The sequence below is a fragment of the Lithobates pipiens genome, unplaced genomic scaffold (genome assembly GCF_037356315.1).
Source record: "Lithobates pipiens isolate NorthernLeopardFrog02 unplaced genomic scaffold, aLitPip1_a1.2 Scaffold_25, whole genome shotgun sequence".
Classification (NCBI taxonomy): domain Eukaryota; kingdom Metazoa; phylum Chordata; class Amphibia; order Anura; family Ranidae; genus Lithobates; species Lithobates pipiens.
Genome location: NW_027507787.1, coordinates 174,960,645 through 174,979,933, shown reverse-complemented (window position 1 = coordinate 174,979,933; position 19,289 = coordinate 174,960,645). Strand labels below are relative to the sequence as shown.

The 19,289-nt window shown below is 39.6% G+C and overlaps 1 protein-coding gene across 7 annotated transcripts in view; it reads left to right on the top strand.

The window, feature by feature from the left end:
• The window catches only part of EXOC6 (exocyst complex component 6), a 458,527-nt gene that overhangs the window by 185,896 nt on the left and 253,342 nt on the right, over positions 1 to 19,289 (top strand). For 4 of the 7 annotated variants that reach the window (XM_077455211.1, XM_077455209.1, XM_077455214.1 and 1 more), the window contains exons 6-8: positions 4,751 to 4,955; positions 7,965 to 8,120; positions 10,016 to 10,084. In XM_077455211.1, coding sequence (XP_077311337.1) covers positions 4,751 to 4,955; positions 7,965 to 8,120; positions 10,016 to 10,084 — 430 coding nt within the window. Of the gene's footprint in view, positions 1 to 4,750; positions 4,956 to 7,964; positions 8,121 to 10,012; positions 10,085 to 19,289 lie in introns of all 7 variants that reach the window. The other 3 variants (XM_077455210.1, XM_077455207.1, XM_077455212.1) reach the window with 1 other exon arrangement.

Genomic DNA, 19,289 nt, shown 5'->3' with positions numbered 1-19,289 from the left:
GGCTGTGCTTCTACTGGCCCACCTGTGTGATCGGCGAGCCAGAGAAGGGATCCGTTGGCAGCGGAATTTTACCATAGAGAATAACAAGGACCAGATCATCCCTGGCAGTCTCTATGACCTTCGAAGGCCCAGGCGCAACGTTATGATGGTGACGTCCAGCCCAGCAGATGTAAACACTGCCGTGTACTCAGCTAGAAAGGCCGAGATCCTTTTTTTTTGTTTTTTTTCTCAGTCTCTCCTGTCCAGAAGTGAGATGTGGAGAATTATAGACCCCCACATCTCTCCATAAATATGACCTGTCATGCCCTATTCCTATTACAAGGGTTGTTTACAGTGCTAAAAAAAAAAAATGTAAAGGGAAAGTGTAAAATAAAAATACAATAAACAATAGAAAAATATTAAAAGCGTCCCCCGTCCCTGTGTGCTCGCATGCAGAAGCGAATACATATGTAAAACGGCGTTCAAACCACACATGTGAGGTATCACTGTGAATGTTAGAGCAAGAGCAACAATTCTATTCCAGGATCCCCTCTGTAACTCTAAACTGATAACCTATAAAACAATTTAAAGTGTTGCCTACGGAGATTTTTAGGGTACCGAGGTTTGGCTCCATAACACGAGTCTGCACAATTTTAAAGCGTGACATGTTAGACGTAACATCATCTTTCACATTATACAAAAAAACTGAGCTAGTTTTTTTTTTTTATTCATAAAACTACTCCCCCCCCCCCCAAAAAAAAAAGTTTGAAAAATTGCTGCGCAAATACTGTGTGACATAAAAAGTTGCAACAACTCCCATTTTATTTTCTGCTAAAAAACATACATAATGTTTGGGGGTTCTGATAAATTTTCTAGAAAAAAAAAATAAGATTTTTACATGTAGGAGAGTAGTGTCAGAATAGGCTGGTATGGAAGTGGTTAAAGCTGTCAGCAGATTTGCCTCTAGTGGTTCTTATTTTAGGCACAGTGCAAAGAATAGAGAGCAACTGAGCATGTGTAGAGCAGGGTGAGACAGTGTATTATTGGACTTTAACCACTTAAGCCCCAAAGCATTTGGCTGTCCAAAGACCAGAGCGCTTTTTGTGATTCGGCACTGCATTGCTCTAACTGACAATTGCGCAGTCGTGTGACGTGGTTCCCAAACAAAATTGACGTCCTTTCTTCCCCCACAAATATATCTTTCTTTTGACGGTATTTGATTACCTCTGCGGTTTTTATTTTTTGCGCTATAATCAAAAAAAGAGTGACAATTTTGAAAAAACACATTTTTTTTTACTTTTTGCTATAATAAATATCCCCAAAAAATATATAAAAAAACATTTTTTTTAGTCAGTTTAGGCCGATACGTATTCTTCTACGTATTTTTGGTAAAAAAAAAATCACAATAAGCGTTTATTGATTGGTTTGCGCAAAAGTTATAGCGTCTACAAAATAGGGGATAGTTATATTGCATTTTTATAATTTTTTTTTTACTAGTAATGGCAGTGATTCATCGATTTTTATCGTGACCGCGACACTTTTGGCTCTATTTTGGGACCATTCACATTTATACAGCGATCAGTGCGATTAAAAATGCACTGATTACTGTGTAAATGTGACTGCCGGTGAAGGGGTTAACTAGGAGGGGCACTGCAGGGGTTAAGTGTGTCCTAGGGAGTGATTCTAACTGTGGGGGGGGGGGGGGGAGCGGCTGTGTGTGACACAACACTGATCACCGCTCCCGATTACAGGGAGCTGTGATCAGTGACAGTGTCATTAGGCAGAACGGTGAAATGCTTGTTTACATCAGCATTTCCCCGTTCTTCCTCAGCGGGCACGCGAGCCTCGCAATATCACGTACATTAACATGATTTTGCGCAGCGGAGCCAACCTGCTGCAGTAAAACTGCCGCAGCTGGTCCGAAAGCAGTTAAACAGTGTAGGCCAGGGATATGCAATTAGTGGACCTCCAGCTGTTGCAGAACTACAAGTCCCATCATGCTTCTGCCTCTGGGTGTCATGCTTGTGGCGGTCAGAGTCTTGCTATGCCTCATGGGACTTGTAGTTCTGCAACAGCTGGAGGTCCACCAATTGCATATCCCTGGTATAGGCTATTATTTGTAATGTTTTACACAGCTATACCTGCAAAAGCAGGCAGCTTGAAGTGATCCATTGGGACTTAATTTTCTGACTAAACTTCCACTTTGTTTCACCAGTGCTTGATGCTCTTTGTTTGCATGAATTGTTCACAAAAGCGAGCCCTGCATGACCCTCTAGCCTTCATTCGTTGGTGGAGTCTAGCCAACACCTTATCTGTAGAGAATTATTTGGCTCAACACAAACCTTGCACACGAGTTTCAGAAATCTATGCCATATTCTCCTTTCTAGACCATAACTATATTCTTCTATATAGTCCTTAACTATACACCAAATGTTTTTGCGTGTTAATATGATGTTGTCTCCTTAATATTGGCACACCTTCTTCCTGTTCCCTTCCATGAGATCAGCCGCTTTTTCATATCCATTGTAGACGCATTATTCTAAGGCTGAGTACTACATGGCAATTTTCTGTCTATAAAATGCCAAATGCAAGCAATACAACATAAATCCTGACCTGCAAATGACCTACAAATTAAAAAAGTCTCAAAGCTCCCATCAGAGCAGATGTTGAAAGGGCAAGGCCTTGAGCTGGAGATATATATAATTAGCAAGGGGCTCAAGAATGGGTTTAAGTTGGATTATGCTAATTCTGATTTCAGTAACTGCATTGGAAAAACCTTCCAGATGAACCAACAGTGTTGCGATAAGCTGATTTATATAATTTGAATAAAACCGTTTATATGATTTTAATGCCGTTATGGAATTATCTCCCGAGAGGTCACGCCATGTGAAGCTGCTCTTTTAGAAATTGGATGAAAGAAGTCCTGAAACTCATCTGTAGCATTCTAATTTACAGCTTACGCCATCCTACACAATTCACTCCTTCGCTGACCACGTTATTTATTTTAATGTCTTGCCAGTGTGATCCTATTAACCGCAGCTACAGCTCTGTGCTGAGCAAAACAACAAACATTGCAATTTGCATGCTGGGAGTTTCTAGTACGGTGCTAAAAAGTAATATGAGGACAACTGACAAAGGGAAAAACATATCTCCTATATAAGTTGTAAGGTCTGTTTCGCTCATTTTAAACATTGCCTTGCTTGTTTATTCAAAGTGCCCAATTTTCTGCAAATTATGGGAGATACTATAATTGGTTGAATACGTTACCCAACTTACCTTGAGTTACCTTTGCCTGCTACTTTTGCTGTCACTAGTTTCCCTGATCCTGCTACGAACATTGTGCTGTAACCTCACTTGTGTGCATTGGTATTTACTAAAGACATACAGACTGTGCACTTTGTAAGTGCAGTTGCACCAGAGTTTAGTAAATGAGGCAAAGCTTCACTTTGCAAAGAATATCCAATCACATGCAAGCAAAATAAAAAATTAGCATTTTTGCTTGCACATGATTGGATGATGGAAATGTCAAGAGCTTCTCATTTAATAAGCTCTTTAGAAACTGCTCTTGTAGAGTTGGAACTGCACTGGTTTGCCTTTTGTAAATAAACCGCATTATGTGCAGCTGTTGTATAGTCTCTTGTGATAGTACTAGTGCAGAAAAACACACATTTTAAGGCAGGAGACTTTCCATGCTGTGTTCCTGCACTTTATTTTCTGGTGTAGTGCAGCTCCGGGAAAAGTAAAAATCCTCCGTTGCAGAGGGGCTGTCCCTCACGTCAAAGGTTAAATATTAGTTTAAAGCAATTGTACTTACCTGATTCTCCAATCCCCTGGCAGATGACACTTCCTATACTCCGGTGGTGGACTGCTCCTCTGCGTCCTCACGTCCCATGTAGGGCTTTAAGTTCTGCATTGGTCATGAAGATGTCAAAGGGCATACAGCTATCGGATAATAAGGAAGAAGGAGGCTTCAGGGACCGTTGTTGTAGCACGGAGAAGGCTGCAGGAGCTGGGATCAGGTAAGTAAAACTGCTTTTTCCAGGCCTCTAGATAAACAAGCTTTTAACCCTTGAGGTGTAGAGGTAGCCCAATTGCAATTTTACTTTCCCCACAGTTCAGCTTTAAGACCCTGTTCACACTTGAGCGTTTTTCAGCTCAAAGCTCGATGCTCAGAAACTCTCAACAAGCAAAGTCCCATTCATTTTAATGCACCTTGTTTAAGAGTTTTCTCACCTGTAGCAAAACGCCTGTCGCTAAAAAAAGTTTACATGAGCTACTTCTCAGAAAGATTTGAGCATTTTTGTCCCCATAGAGTTCAATTGAAAAAGCTCAGCTCAAGTGTGAATGTAGCCTGAAGGTACTGATAGGGATGTAGTATACCACTTAAAAATGCTTGTGATATATGGTTTGCATGGTAATGTACATCAATCAATTGTTTGTCTTTACTGAAAAGTCTCATGCTTGCAAAATGAAAATTCACTTGATCACAGAGTAAATTTCTACTTAGCTAAATGTATGAGGGGAAGCTAGCTTGCACATGACTGGGTTTACTTTACAAAATACATTTTTACTTAGCTTTATCTTATTCAGTAAGCTAAGCAACTAACAATTTACTTTGCAAAGTGAACAGGTTCTATTCATTTCTACACACACGTAAATGTAAATAGAGCCTTATGAAATTCATAGTATGGGCTGGTGACTTGCATTAAAAAAAGCCATATAATGTGTGTTTACAGACTTACTGATCCATAATGTAATTTTCTACTCACAGGTATTACTCTGCTCTAAAGACAATGAACCAACTAGAACACGTTTACCTCCCCAAAGTCTCCCAGTATCGTTTCTGCCAGATTATGGCTGAGAACCTCCCTAAGTTACGAGAAGAAATCAAGGACATCTCCATGTCTGGTCTGAAAGACTTCCTAGAAAGTATCAGGAAACACTCTGACAAAATAGGAGAGACCGCCATGAAGCAAGTACGAGTTTTGTGTCAGCTGTTCTATCATGGGGCTTGTGTTCAAAGAAAGCCTACTATTTAAATAGCCTTCAGCTGGGTACACACTATAAGAAAATCGGGCGAACAATCCTTCAGTTTTCCTCAATTTTTCACACAAGTCGAAACCGAGGATGGTACTAATTGTACGAAAATTCTCGTCCGACATAGGCTTTTGTTTTTGCTTGACTTGTTTATTGTTTCTGATCATGCGCAGTCTTTCGTATCTCATTTGTCTTTATAAAAACAGTACGCATTAAATGAAAATCATTAGTTCTGGTAACATACGAGTTTCTCCCTTTGGAAACTTTTGTTTGAAAAGTCTGAATGGGATGTCGAAAGTTGTGTACACACTATACGAACGTCGAATGATCGCTCCTCGTACAGAATTTTTCTTAAGTTTTTCTCATAATGTGTACCCCATTCTACTGAAATATATACACACAAGTGAATTAGTCCGAGGAGTGACTCATCCCTTATTGGACTCTTAACTTAAAGAATGTCTTCCTATACAGATGGCAAAAATCATCTTTCCACTATGTGTAGATTTTTTAGTTTTTAATAGTAATATTTGATGCTTTCTGTAAAGGTTCTTGTTTATCCAGGTCATGGTATTGCTAGCAGTTGTTACAATCAACTAGACTTGCTCTATAATGTTGAAGACATTTTATGTTGATATTTATTGTTTTAGGCTATGTGTTTGTCATTACCATTGTAGCCCAAAATTTTTAAGTACTAATGTGACCACCAGCTAAGACGCTAACAACAAACCGATCTAAATTGAACTAAAGTCAAAGAGCATCTGAGGGGCTTATTGCTACCTAGACTGGGCTTTCATTAAAACAGCCATATGGACAAGCTTGTCATTACTTAACAAAACAAAGTATTACCTATACATGTTTTTTATGGGACAAATATTCAATGTATGTTAACATATCTTTAAAGAAAAAGCAATACAAGATTTTCTCTAATTTGACCAGTCTTTTGAAACAATTAATTCTACTGTAGATAAAAAAAAAAGTAAGCTACCTTACCTTGCTATGTGCCAGAATCTGTATATGTAATTTTATGGTCATTATGATTAGTACGAATAATAGAATACAATTTACACTTTTGAATGTGCGTCATTACAAAAAAGGAGCAAACAAAATGTGAAAAAAAAGTTTAAATATAAATAAAGGAATAAAAAATTGAAATGAAAAAGACAGAAAACAAATAAATGAGAAGAAAAGGAAAAAGTTAGTTAAAGCTGATTAGAATTAAGAGCCAATTAGAGTTTTCAAAGGTACAGAATTGATTGAAAAATTTGCCAAGTTACTTTGACATAACATGCATATCAAAGGAAACTCCTTTCACCTAAAAATAAAAGAACTTATAAAAAAATACATTGCAGGTATCTTGTCCCCCTAGAGTGGCTTGCCACAATCCAGGGTCCTCTCCCCATTTCTTTTGTACCTGTGGACAGGTTGACTCTTTTCCCCACACCTGGTGGTTGTGTTCTGTTTTAAACCACTTTTGGACTGCTATATACCGGATGATCTCAGACCTATCTGAGACGACCATCCCTTTTGTAGCCCAGTACACACTGTTAAACCTTAAGCCCACCAGGAGTAAACAAAAACACTTTTAAACTGCTACATATTTCACAGCAGCGAAACAAACAGTTGCAAAGGTGTGACAATCGCCTATGCTATTCTTCAGTGAAGCCAAATCAAGGATTAATAATTATCTTCTATACAAAAAGATCCATGTGAAGTTAACTGAGTAAAAGTTAAGGGGTTCTAAGCCATCTGGTGACCTTGGGCATCTTGCTTCTGGTGGGCTTTGACCAAGACCTGTTTTCCCTTTAATTAAGCCAGCTGAAATATAAACTAAACTACCTCCCACCCCCCTTTTTTTCTCCTCTCTCTCCCCTTTTTAACTACAGTATTTATCGGCATATATATATATATATATATATATATATATACACACACGCACTTTTTTCCCCATAAAATCCGGGGGAAATCGGGGGTGCGTGTTATACGCCGATCCCCCGCTGTTGCTACCCGTTTCTGCCGTTCTCTGCGGCTTCCCGGTATTTTCGGCCGCACTCGGAAAGCCGAAAGCTGCAGAGAACGGCCGAGTGTGGCCGAAAATACCCAAAAGCCGCCGAGAATGGCCGAGAACTACCGAACGCCGCCGAGATACACAGGACATCCGCTCTGTATCTCGGCAGCGCCATTTTTAAACGGCAAACACACTGACAAGGCTGCAATGGACTGACAAGGCTGCAAATGACTGACAAGGCTGCAATACGCTGACAAGGCTGCAAATGACTGACAAGTCTACAAATGACTGACAAGGCTGCAAATGACTGACAAAGCTGCAATGTGCTGACAAGGCTACAAATGACTGACAAGGCTGCAAGGAAGGCTGCAATGCAAGGCTAAAAACCGCTGACAAGGCTGCAAATGACTGACAAGGCTGCAATGCAAGGCTGCAAATGACACTGATAAGGCTGCATTGATGGGCATTTAAATTTTTGTTTTTCTTCCTTAAACTTCCCTCCTAAAAGTTTTTTTCTTTTAAATTCCCTCCTAAACTTGGGGTGCGTGTTATACGCCGATAAATACGGTATGTCTTTTGGAATCCCATCACAGTAGTTACCTCACACCACACAATTGAACAACTTATGCTAAGTTAATTCGGTCTAACAGTTTTCCAATTGCTGTAGTATATCTTACGATTTGATGACAATCATTAGAATTGAGAAATGTCTTTAACACTGCAGAACATGTCTAGTTGGAAGTATCTAACAACTACTAGCTATTATTCATGTAAAGCACTGCATAAATTGACGACACTATATAAGTACCTAAAAAATAAATAAAGTAAATATTCTACGCTGCCTGTTGGTAAAACTGGAGTCCTTACAATTTTTGTGTTAACATTTGTGAGAATTTTTGTTTTCTCTATTTATTTAGTTTGCCACTTTTTCTGTTAAACCCAGGCACAACAGCAGAAAACATTCCATGCCGCCCTACACAGGCAAACCAATGTCTCCTATAGAAAGCCTATGTACATCATAAATGGCCATGGTTCTGAAGATGAAAATGAACTGAAATCAAAAAGCCCAATGCTGGAAGATGAGGAAACAGAAGAAGAGGTATAGTTTTTTTCTCTGATAATGGAAAAAGTGGCTTGAACGGGGGTAGTTGGTGACTAAGCACAGTGACTAATCCTTTTTGCTGATTAGTAGTGCAGCCTTTTATTCGATTTACCAGCCATGCTCAGACAGCAAGAATAACTTACCAAAAATTTGTGGCAGTTTTGAATTGTAAATCTTGTTAAAGTGTTACTAAATCCAGGAGCCTGCATTCATTATAGCTGATCTCCCACAGTACACAGAACATGGAAATGCAATAGTTTTAGTAAGTATAAATTGCTCAATCAGCAGTTAAAGCAGTCTTGTGACTTTCATCAGTGTCTGGTTAAAGCTTGTAGGAGGAGTTTTCATTCTCCTCTGACTGTCCTATAAGGCTGCAGGACTCCTGACACCATGTCTGGACAGTGCTGATTGGCCCTGTGCTGACCACATGCTTTCCCCTAAAAAACAACTTTCTAGCAATACACACCAAACTGAGCATGTGCAGAGTTCCCCCTAGCTTCTGTGCTATCAGGAGATGGATTGGGGACAGTGGAACAAGGGGAGGATCAGAGAACATGGGATCAAACAGGCTTTTTACACAACGCAGACGATGAACCCCTTAGGTTCCACAGTGAGTATAACAAGCATGCATATACAGGCTGATTTTACTATTTTAAGTTTAGTAACACTAACTTACTGTACATTTTCACTGGCAAGTTGTACACTTGCAGAGCACTTGAAGCACAAGTACTTTTCCAATGTGTAGCAAATTTGCATGGCAAGTCTCTAGCAAAAGCAAAGTTGCAGTGGTGAGTCTACAGCAAAAGCTCTGCAAGTCAAAGGGGTATGCAAATTTTTGCAGCCAATTTGTCGGGGCACTGACTAGTGTTAGCGCTTTAATCATTACATCACCATGGTTGATATGGTGTCAGGATAATTGAAGTGCGTTATTTCTATTATTACATTGTAATATGAAATTAAATAGTTCAATGCAGAATCAATGGGAGCCCTGAGCGTGTCACTTGCCACAGTCGCCTGCCTTCAGATGCAGCTTGTCACTTGCTGCTTCGCCTGACACCCACCAGATGCGGATTGTCAGTTGTCACGTCACCTGCCACCAGATGCGGATTGTCACTTGCCACATTGCCTGCCACCAGATGCAGATTGTCAATTGCCACATCACCTGCTACCCACCAGTGGACATTGTCACTTGCCACGTTACCTGCCACCACATATGGATTGTCACTTGCCACATTGCCTGCCACCCACCAGATGCAGATTGCCACTTGCCATGTCACCTGCCACCAGATGCAGATTGTCACTTGCCACATTGCCTGCCACACACCAGATGTGGATTATCACTTGACATTTCGCCTGCCACCCACCAGATGCCTCGGTGCAGTGGTGGGTTCTGAGTCAGGGTGGAATAGCAGTGCTTCAGGGTGGGAGGTTAGAGATTATGCCCGCCCGCCACACCTCCGACATTGTAGCTGTGAGGACAGAACAGTGGTGATGCAGGGCAGGGGTGGTGAGAGATTATGTTATCTTTCTGCCTCTGGCAGTGAAGCCCTCGCAGCCTGACTGCAAACAGGCAGCAGACCAGCATTGGTCTGCGGCCCGGGGTTTGGGGACCTCCGTTTTACCAGATAAGTAGTTCTGTGGATATTTCTGGCTGTTTGACTCCTATGAAACTTTGGCACTGCTATACTTTCTTTACTACTAAATCAACACATCAGGGCTGCTTGAATGGTATTTATGGTGTCACATTCTTGGGTATACTTGTGCTAAGTAGACAGTAACCATTAGTTAATACAACTGTGCGTAATGCATACAAAATAAAGCAAAATAAATTGTAAGTTAATAAATTCTCTACTTTTCTTCAATACATGGTATACTTCTTCTATTTTCAGCAGGTCCTGAGTGTCCAGGATTTGGTTGACTTTACACCTGTGTATCGATGTCTTCACATCTATTCCGTTTTAGTAAGTAACTTGTCAATTATTTGAAACACTTGAACACCAAGGATTAGCGAAACAATTGAATCTGTTTTAGAAACTTCAATTTTCATGTCCTAAACAAAGAAATAAGCCAATGTTCAGTGAGATTTTGTGGGGGGAATTGTTTGTAAAAATGAATTTACACTTGGCGAACACATGTGGCCGAAGAAAAAATTGAGTGTCTCTTTACTGGACTTTTAAAAGTTTTGTCTTCCCAAAGAGGAATCTCCCACGCTTCACAATCATGCTTTATTCATGACAGCAGCAGCTTTTTTTGTGAGCAACTATTTTCAAGGATGGAGCACACGAAGGGCAAAATTAGAAAATCTAAATATCTGATGAGCACCTTGAGAATTCATTGAGAATTGTTACTACATCCATCGAACCAGATATTGATGTGCACTAGTTTTATATTGCCTTCTTTTATTTTTATAATAAAAAATATAAAAAAATGAAGTTTTATTACTCAGATTGGTAAATTATCTATATCATTGATCGTTAATGTATGATCTGCTCGACTTTTTCTGCTCATCAGATATCCTCCTTGTTGGTGTATTTTATGTATGGCCCAAGACAATTCCTCTTCTTCCAATGTGGCCCACGAAGGTCAAAAGGTTGGACATCCCTGGTCTAGTTAGTGTTTTAAGAGTAGCCTCACAGCCCACAGTATAACGTAGTGCATGACTAAATGTAAGGGTCAAGCTGTTTGCCTTACATCTGGACTTCATAGTAAGTACTGCGAGAAGCCTGACCATATATTTGGCTATGCAGTTCATCACTGTCATAATTTATCATTTAGTGTACGATGGGTGCCCAAATACCCATTGGTTCTGAGGTAGGCCTGAAATAGGCGATATGAATTGTCGCAGTCCATGTACATTTAACATTATAGAAAATGCAGAGATCAATGAACCAAAATATGTATTAGCCCACAGTCATCTATAATAAAACAGTCAGACTTTTTTAAATGAAAGTATAGGAATTTTAAAATAGGCCTTAAAGTGATCACCTTGTAAAACAACCCATTCTATTTAAATAGAAATGAAAGGCAAACATCTGTGTATGGATATAACAAAAAAAATTATAAATACCTTTTTCCCCCTTTCTTCTAAGGGTGATGCATTCCCTCTGTTCTCAGCTGCATAAGAGCTGGGGGAGGAGAAGCAACAGTACACTGATCTTCACAGTGTAAGGCTGTGCATGGGGGGAGGGGTGTCAGGACAAGTCTGATCATTGGAGGAGAACAGGCATAGCTAGAGAACTGACCACAGTGTGCTCTCCTGCTTAGTTTGCTCAGTTTTTATTAGGAAAGCAGAGGGACTGGCAGGAATGCCAGGGATTTCACACAAAGAAAGCAATACAAAGAGAACAGGATACTTTTTCATCCAAGTACATGGTACAACAGGCACATATTAGGAATATGAAATGCTGGTAAACAAATGCTTTAAACTATGTCTAACTGTGGGGCGGGGGGGGGGGGGGGTGGTGCTTTGACTGTTGGAAGACAGAGATTCGTGCTTAGCAGAAACACAAGATCTCCTTCTTCCCCTCTCAATGAATGGCGGTCTGCCTTGTTTATATATGCAGACCGCCGTTCTGCCTCTCCTGAAAATGATTGGCTGGTCCCGGCAGACATTGGGCCTGCCAGATCCGCTAATTGGCTCCAGCTGTGTCCAATTACAGTGGGAGCGGGTTACCGGTGGCATGCGTGCTTCCAAGATGCAGTGCACAAAATCACGTACAGGTAGTCAGTATTTCTTCGTGGGGCGGTCCATAAGAGGTTAAGTTTACCTTCGGTGTATACCATCATTTTACATAACCACTTCTGGAGCACATTAACTAAGCACCCAGGATGATTGCCAGGCCTCTGGATTGGGTGAAATAAATGTAATTATATGTTTTACACCAAACTGCTTGTCCCTATTCCAGAAATATTCATGGCCCACTTCTGCTCATTTATTTATTTTTATTAAAGGGTAGCTATTTATTTTTTAGTGCATATTTTCAGTGATAAAAAACAAAACAAAAATACATTTCAGTTTCAGTTCAAATTAGTAAAATATGACTAAAACAGAAAAGACATTTCAGCCAAAAGACTATGACTAAAACGAAATTGAAATTTTGACGTCAAAATGAACAGTGGTCAAAATGCAATGTTTTTTTTTTTTCGTTTTTTTAATGATACTGAAGATTTTAGTCAACTAAAATGTTCTGGAGATTTTAGTTTACTAAAATATGACTAAAACAACTATGACGAAAACTTAATTGAAAAATTTGACATAAAAATTAACACTTTTGGTGGGTTTCCTTGACAATCAGCCAGCTTGCAGAAAATAATCATACAGGGGCCTGAACTTTGCAGCTAAAGATGTATGAATTGGGGTCACAAAGGCATATGTAGAGAACATCATAAAACCCGCCTGGACCTAAAACAGTGGTCTTAAAATTCCTTAAAACATAGACCTAAGATGGCAGAAGGACAGTCCAGCATTATCTGACCATCAAGCAACCATTTTTGTAAAATTTGGAACATAACCATGCGAAGATGAATTCCTTAACTATACATGTTTGCAGACTACCTTTGTTGGCCTCATCTGAGGATAACAGTAGTAATTGTCCAAAAATAAAACCAGAGATCACCTATTCCCCAGGAATTGTTTGACTGGTACCCTGCAGAAATGAAACCTAGGCAAGTTAGCAGCTCTGGTCTCCATACCTTTGATTGTCACTGATAAAAACTGCATTAGGCACCCCACCAAGAATGATCAGTTGGGACTGTCTTCTGCAGGTACCCATAGACAAATGCTGCGCCATTGGCATTTTCTGTACTAGCATTGCCGGCCCCATCAGACTTCAACTGCCTATAAATGCACCATTTCTTGTGAAATGACAGTCAAGGACACAGCTTTTAACAACTGCACTATTCACCTGGTTCACTGCAGAAGAATAAAGATTATAGCTGCATTCCCTAGACATCTACTAGACCCTAGGCTCATATATTGGTTACCTTGTGAATGGTCTAGCTCTAGATTTATGGTTCCCATGGATCTAACAATCAACACCTTAACCAACCAGAATCTCTCAGCTCAGGTGATCACCTGATGTCTGTGGGTTCCTTCAATAGTAATCGTGCAGCTGTGACTGTATGAACATTTGGAGAGGAAGAGAGAGCGGCACCACTCTGAGTGTAGCATTTTAGTTAAAAAAGCATCAAATTTATTAGGTCATATTCTGCTCACATTTGAGTAGAAATAGGTAAGCATGTGTGTAATAAGTCTGCGGGAATCCTTTCTGTCCAGCTGGGCAGGGGTGATCAGCAGTTCCGGCCGCTCCGTTGGTCTTTGAAGTTCCGAGGCTGTAGGAGATCAGCACAACAAGCAGTGAGCAAGTCAGCCTTGATGGACAGGGGGCGTGGTAGAGCTTACACATGCTTACCTATTTCTACTCAAATGTGGGTTTAATATGACCTAATAAATTTGATGCTTTTTAATTAAAATGCTACACTCAGAGTAGTTCCGCTCTCTCTTCCTCTCTCATTGCATATAGCGTCTCCTGCTCTAACAGCTGGCTGCCGACACTGATACTGGTCATATGGACTTTTCTCCTTAGGACACTTGTTGGACTATTGGACTTTTTATCTTTGCCCCACTAATCCTGGTCACACTCGGCTAGCTGTTTACCTGGTGCTCCATATTTACCTTACCCTATATGCACATTTGCTGCTCTGGCAGTGTGATGACCAGCTATAGCTGCCAAATTGTTTCTGACACTCTCTAATTGACTTATTTGAATTTAATCACTTGTTTTTTGCTTCTGTCCTGCCATAAAAAAGCAAAACTGACCTTTAGCTGTTTTTTTATTGAGCTTTATTACTTCACCTTCCTCTGTTAATAGTCTCCCTTTGCTTCTCAGTTCAGACTCCTCTGATTAGTCCAGGATCTTCCCAAGTGCAGTAAATCTTCTTAGACCTGTTTTCTGGTAATAAAATTTTATAGTTGTGTCATAATGATGAAGAAGTCCGAGTTTAGTAGAGAAAAGCAAATTTCTAATGCAGAGCCTTCAACTTTGACTGGTTTGATATACTGTATCGTGGCCAAAGCAAGGGAACATTATGCCGTGATATTGTACAAATCACGTCTGTCTCGGTGAAGATGTACACAGTGTAAATCTTGTGCTGTCTTGTCTTTTTCTAAAGGAAGAAATATAGCATAGAGAAGTCCAATACTAGGGGGTGATTTACTAAAATGTGAAGTGAGCTTGTGTTTTTGTGCCAAACATCCAATCATGTGAAAGAATTTTTTTTTTCTTTAATTCTTCTGCACATTGGTCGTTCGAAGTTTAATGAAATCATGCTTTAGTAAATAAGGCTCTTTAGGGTCCATGCATACTAGGAGCAGAAAAAAATGCCAGAACATCTGGCAGAAAAAGCATCAGAAAAAAATTCTCATAGTAGCTCGTATTGCACAAGCATTTAGGAGAGTTTATGGGCGTTTGCTTTTATAGGTGTTTTTTCCCAAAACTTTCCCCTCTGCTCATTATTCATTATAATCAATGTACACTTGAAAATTCTGATTGCTCCTAAATGCCACGTTTAGGCGCATTTATGAACGTTTAGCATTTTTGTTCTGCCTGAAAACCCCTCTCTGAAACGCACTTTCGATGGGTTTCTAAACTCTCCTCTTAAAATATGCCTCTAAACGCCCTAATGTGCATGGACACATAGGATAACATTGAGCTGCCTCTATAGGCAGGAGTAAAAAATCCAAACTTCTGTGGAAGCAACATTTTTTAAGCCCAATGTGCATGGACTCTTAAAGTATGTATCCAGCCAAATTTTTTTCGTTTTACATAAAGTAGGGGGCTGAGACATAGGATGAGATAAAATCTCTCCAGTGGGGGAATATACAGCAATAAAACAGCTTTTCAGTAGAGTGGGTAAAGATTGGCACATTTGAGGGGCTTTTATTGTTGCCTGTTTCCTCTCACTTCATGTACAGATACAGTGGTCATCAGGAAAGGAACAGAGAAATATCCCCTTTCAGGACATACATTAGTAAAAAAAAAAAGTTAGATTCTCTAAGCCTTTGTACACACGGTTGGACATTCCGACAACCACATCCGTCGGATTTTGTCCGAAACTGGTTTTGCATACACACTGTCGGACAAAGTTGTCGGAAAATCCGATCGTTCAGAACGTGATGACGTTATTTCGTTACGACAGGACTACATTCAGGCTAGTAGCCAATAGCTTTGGTCTAGGAATTTGATCTGAGCATGCGTGGCACTTTGTCCGATCGGAATTCTCCACAAACGATCGGACAAAGTCCAATCGGATCATGTTAGAAAATTTTATAGCCCAGCTCTAAAACTCTGTTGGTCGGATATTCCGATGGAAACAGTCCGATGGAGCCCACACACAGTCGGATTATCCGTCAACACAGTCCGATCTGGCATTTTCCGTCGGAATGTCCGACCGTGTGTACTAGGGCTTAGTCTTCTCTATTCTATCCGGAAGTAAAATAAATTAACAAGTGTTAAGTTGGCCATACACTAGAAACATAGAAACAAAAAAGTAACAGCAGGAAAAAGACTGAGTAGTACTTTGAGTCTGCCCATTTATTTTGGCACTAATGTGGACGAGAAGGCCAGGCTCGCAGTCTGCATTCTAATTCATCCCAAAGGTGTTCTATTGGGTTTAGTTCAGGACTCTGTGCAGGCCAGTCACGTTCTTCTACCCCAAACTCACTCATCCATGTCTTTATGGACCTTGCTTTGTGCACTGGTCCAAATCATTTGGTGGATGGGGAATTAGGGTGTGGGGTTGCTTTTCAGGGGTTGGGCTTGGCTCCTTTGTTCCAGTGAAGGGAACTCTTAAGGCGTCAGCATACCAAGATATTTTGTACAATTTCATGCTCCCAACTTTGTGGGAGCAGTTTGGGGATGGCTCCTTCCTGTTCCAACATGACTGCCAACCAGTGCACAAAGCATTCTGATCTCATCCCGATAGAACACCTTTGGGATGAATTCGAGCGGAGACTGCGAGCCAGGCTTCCCAATACTTTAGATAATATAGTGTATGTTTGTCCTAAGCATGTTTGAAGCGATTTACAGTTGACTGGCTTTGCTGGAAGTTTATTCCAAGCTTTAACTACCCTTTCAGTAAAATAATACTTTCTAAGGTTAGTTTTGAACGTTCCATCAGTTAGTTTGAGGTTATGTCCCCATGCTCTTGATTTTGGTTTCATATTGAAAAAACTGCCCTCCTGAACCTTCTTCACCCCCCTTGATGTATTAATGTAGGTTTTAATCATGTCTCCCTGTCTCCCTTTTCCCTTCTTTCCGCCAGACTGTACATATTAAGTTCCTGAAGTTGCTCTGGATATGTTTTAATCCCCAGACCTTTCACCACTAGTAGATTTTTGAACAAACAAATTCATACGAAAACCCTCAGTATATTGATAACTTGACGAATGTTGTTTGAAAGAACTTTAAAATTGAATTTGCTTTTACATTTAACTTAGGAATGATTTGACTTATTTCAATCTTTTGTGATGTGTGTAATAAAACATTTCATTAGTATTTCACATGTTTTTTATACATTATTATCTTGGTAAAATACATTTTCCTAATGGATAACACCTATTGATGATTAACAAGATTACTTACCCTGCTATCACCTCCAAAATTTTAAATGTTTTATGCCACGCTTAAAAATGTGCGATCTATTATTTTCAATGGAGAGAAACTGGAGAATTATTTTATTGAATGTGCGGTGGTGTTTCACCACTTTATTCACTAGCCTGTTTTCTATTTTTTTCATGGCTACTTTTAAGTTTACATTTTAAATTTCTTTAAACTGGAGAAAATTATTTTGGCCAAATAGGGTAAAGTGGTTATTTAAAGTGGTTTATTAAAAACAATTTGTTGCCATTCTATGATTTTATGAATTCTATGATCAATTTGTTAGCATTTTTTTGTGTCTTTTTTTATTTTTATCCTGAACTACATTAGTTGGTGTCCACAAGCCATAAAGGCAGGATGTTCAGTGAGATAGCTCTTTGTTTCCTGCTACAAAACTTTTTTTTTTTTTCAAACTCTGCCTCTGTAAACAAAAAGTAGAGACTAGTAAATGGCTTTTTTCTCTAAATTCATCAGAAAATCTTGTGTTTTACCCAAGGTTGTACTGGTGTCTAGGTAGGTGTCTAGGAATTCTGCCATGTACTTCAGTGGGATTGGTTTGTCTTCTGTAAGCAATTTTTTATTGCTGTTCCATAAATTGTGTTGTTCAGCAGTGCTTGTGAACCTTTGTTATATTGGCTAATCTGTGGGGTGTTTAGCTCAGTGGTGAAGCCTGTTGTTTGGTTTGTTCTGTGTCCTCCGTTGCCTCTGTTGCGTGCCTCTAGCTGTGCTCCTAACTCAGAAGGGGGGAGTGTTGGTATCAAGTAATGGAATGTTAAGTAACTGTGACCCAGCGATAACCTCGTGCCCCTAAAAAAAATCAAAATGCTAAGCTGCTTTATTCTTCTTGCATACAAATGATGTTGTATTCAGTAGGTAGATGAGGCGCTCGTGGTGCACTGGTTTCAAACGCACAGATGGTTCTTTCTGAAAGGTTCTCCTTAATGAGATCACCAGGATTTCACTCAAGGTCCTTACAAAGGAGTCAAAGCATGACCCGAATTAGGAATAGAATGAGAATGTGTTTACAAATTAAAGACAAAATGCAGACTGGTATGAAATGACGGGTAAAATTTTAGAAGCGTAAATGGTCTTCTAACAGTAGTAGGCTACATGAATCTAATGGTGATATACATGGTTAGCAACTTTATTGCCATGGATCTTCCTTGGCTGTTGTAGAAGGTACACACAATATGGGACAGTGTACTTTACTTGGTGAACTTTGTGAAAAGTGCACAGGCTTTGGATTTGACACCACTGTTTTACATATGTGTGTGCGTATATATATATATATATATATATATATATATATAAAAAACATGAATTACAGTTTACTGACATGGGACCACATTCATAGACATATGAAAATAGCAAAAATAGGGAAAAAAGGAATTTCAAGGTGCCAGTCTTCTAAAAGAATGTTTTTGTTTTAACTTCTGAGTACTGACTTTCTTGGGGTTAGGCTCCATGCACACCGAAGCTCATAAACGACCGTTTTGGGGCGTTTTTTTAACAGCCCATAACCTCCACTCTGTTATCCTATGTGTCCATGCACACATGGACTTTTTGGATGTTTATCAGCAGTTAAGTTTATGGGCTGTTTTCTGAACGCCATAGAATCGCGTTTAGAAGTTGTTTTTCTAAACACAAAAAACTCCAAACGCTCATAAATGCTGATAAATGTCGATAAACACTCAAAAACAGGGCTCACCAGCGGTTTTTAAATTTTGTTTAATACAAACGTTTTTAATGGTGTGTAGAAAGACGATACATAACAAACCAAAAAAAGAAAGGAACAGGTGAGGGATGCACCCCAAAATGGTAGACATTACATATAGTCCTAATAAAATCATGTTGAAATGTATATTTGAGTACCTTTACCGGAAATGGGTGCCAAATTAGGGTACATCTCATTACAATTTATCCATAAGAATATAACAAAAGAACATAACGTGAAAATAATACAGGAAAATAAAGATGAGATAAAAACCAACAGAGATGTCTGAGGTATGTTGAGATAGGTACTAAAATCGTATATAATAAATAATTTCTGTAGTGCCCTAAGTTAATCAAAACTAGGCCCAGAGGCAGTTCCATGTTTCCCAGGGAGGGATTATAGAAAGCCGGGGGAAATAAAAGATTATATCACGAACACACTGCCCCAGTTTATTCTAGGATGCGTTATGTGGACCAGCGGACCATTTCCTATGGAATATCTGCATCGTGTCCATTATTGTATGGTGGGTTCGCTCCATGAGTTTTACATGCGTTTTACATGCGTTGAAGTATTTGAGCCGAAGGCACTGAGTGTGAACGCCAGTTTAAGGCTATAGCCTATAGTATAGCACCGAATAGGGTGTTAATTAATTTTTGGTTCGTGGGGGGGATATTTGGTATTGGGATAGAGTAAGCACATTGGCGCTGTTAAAGTAATCAGGGATCCCAAAATCTGTGCCACCTTATTGGCTGCCTGGTCCCATATATTTTTTAGATGGGGACAACTCCAGAAAGT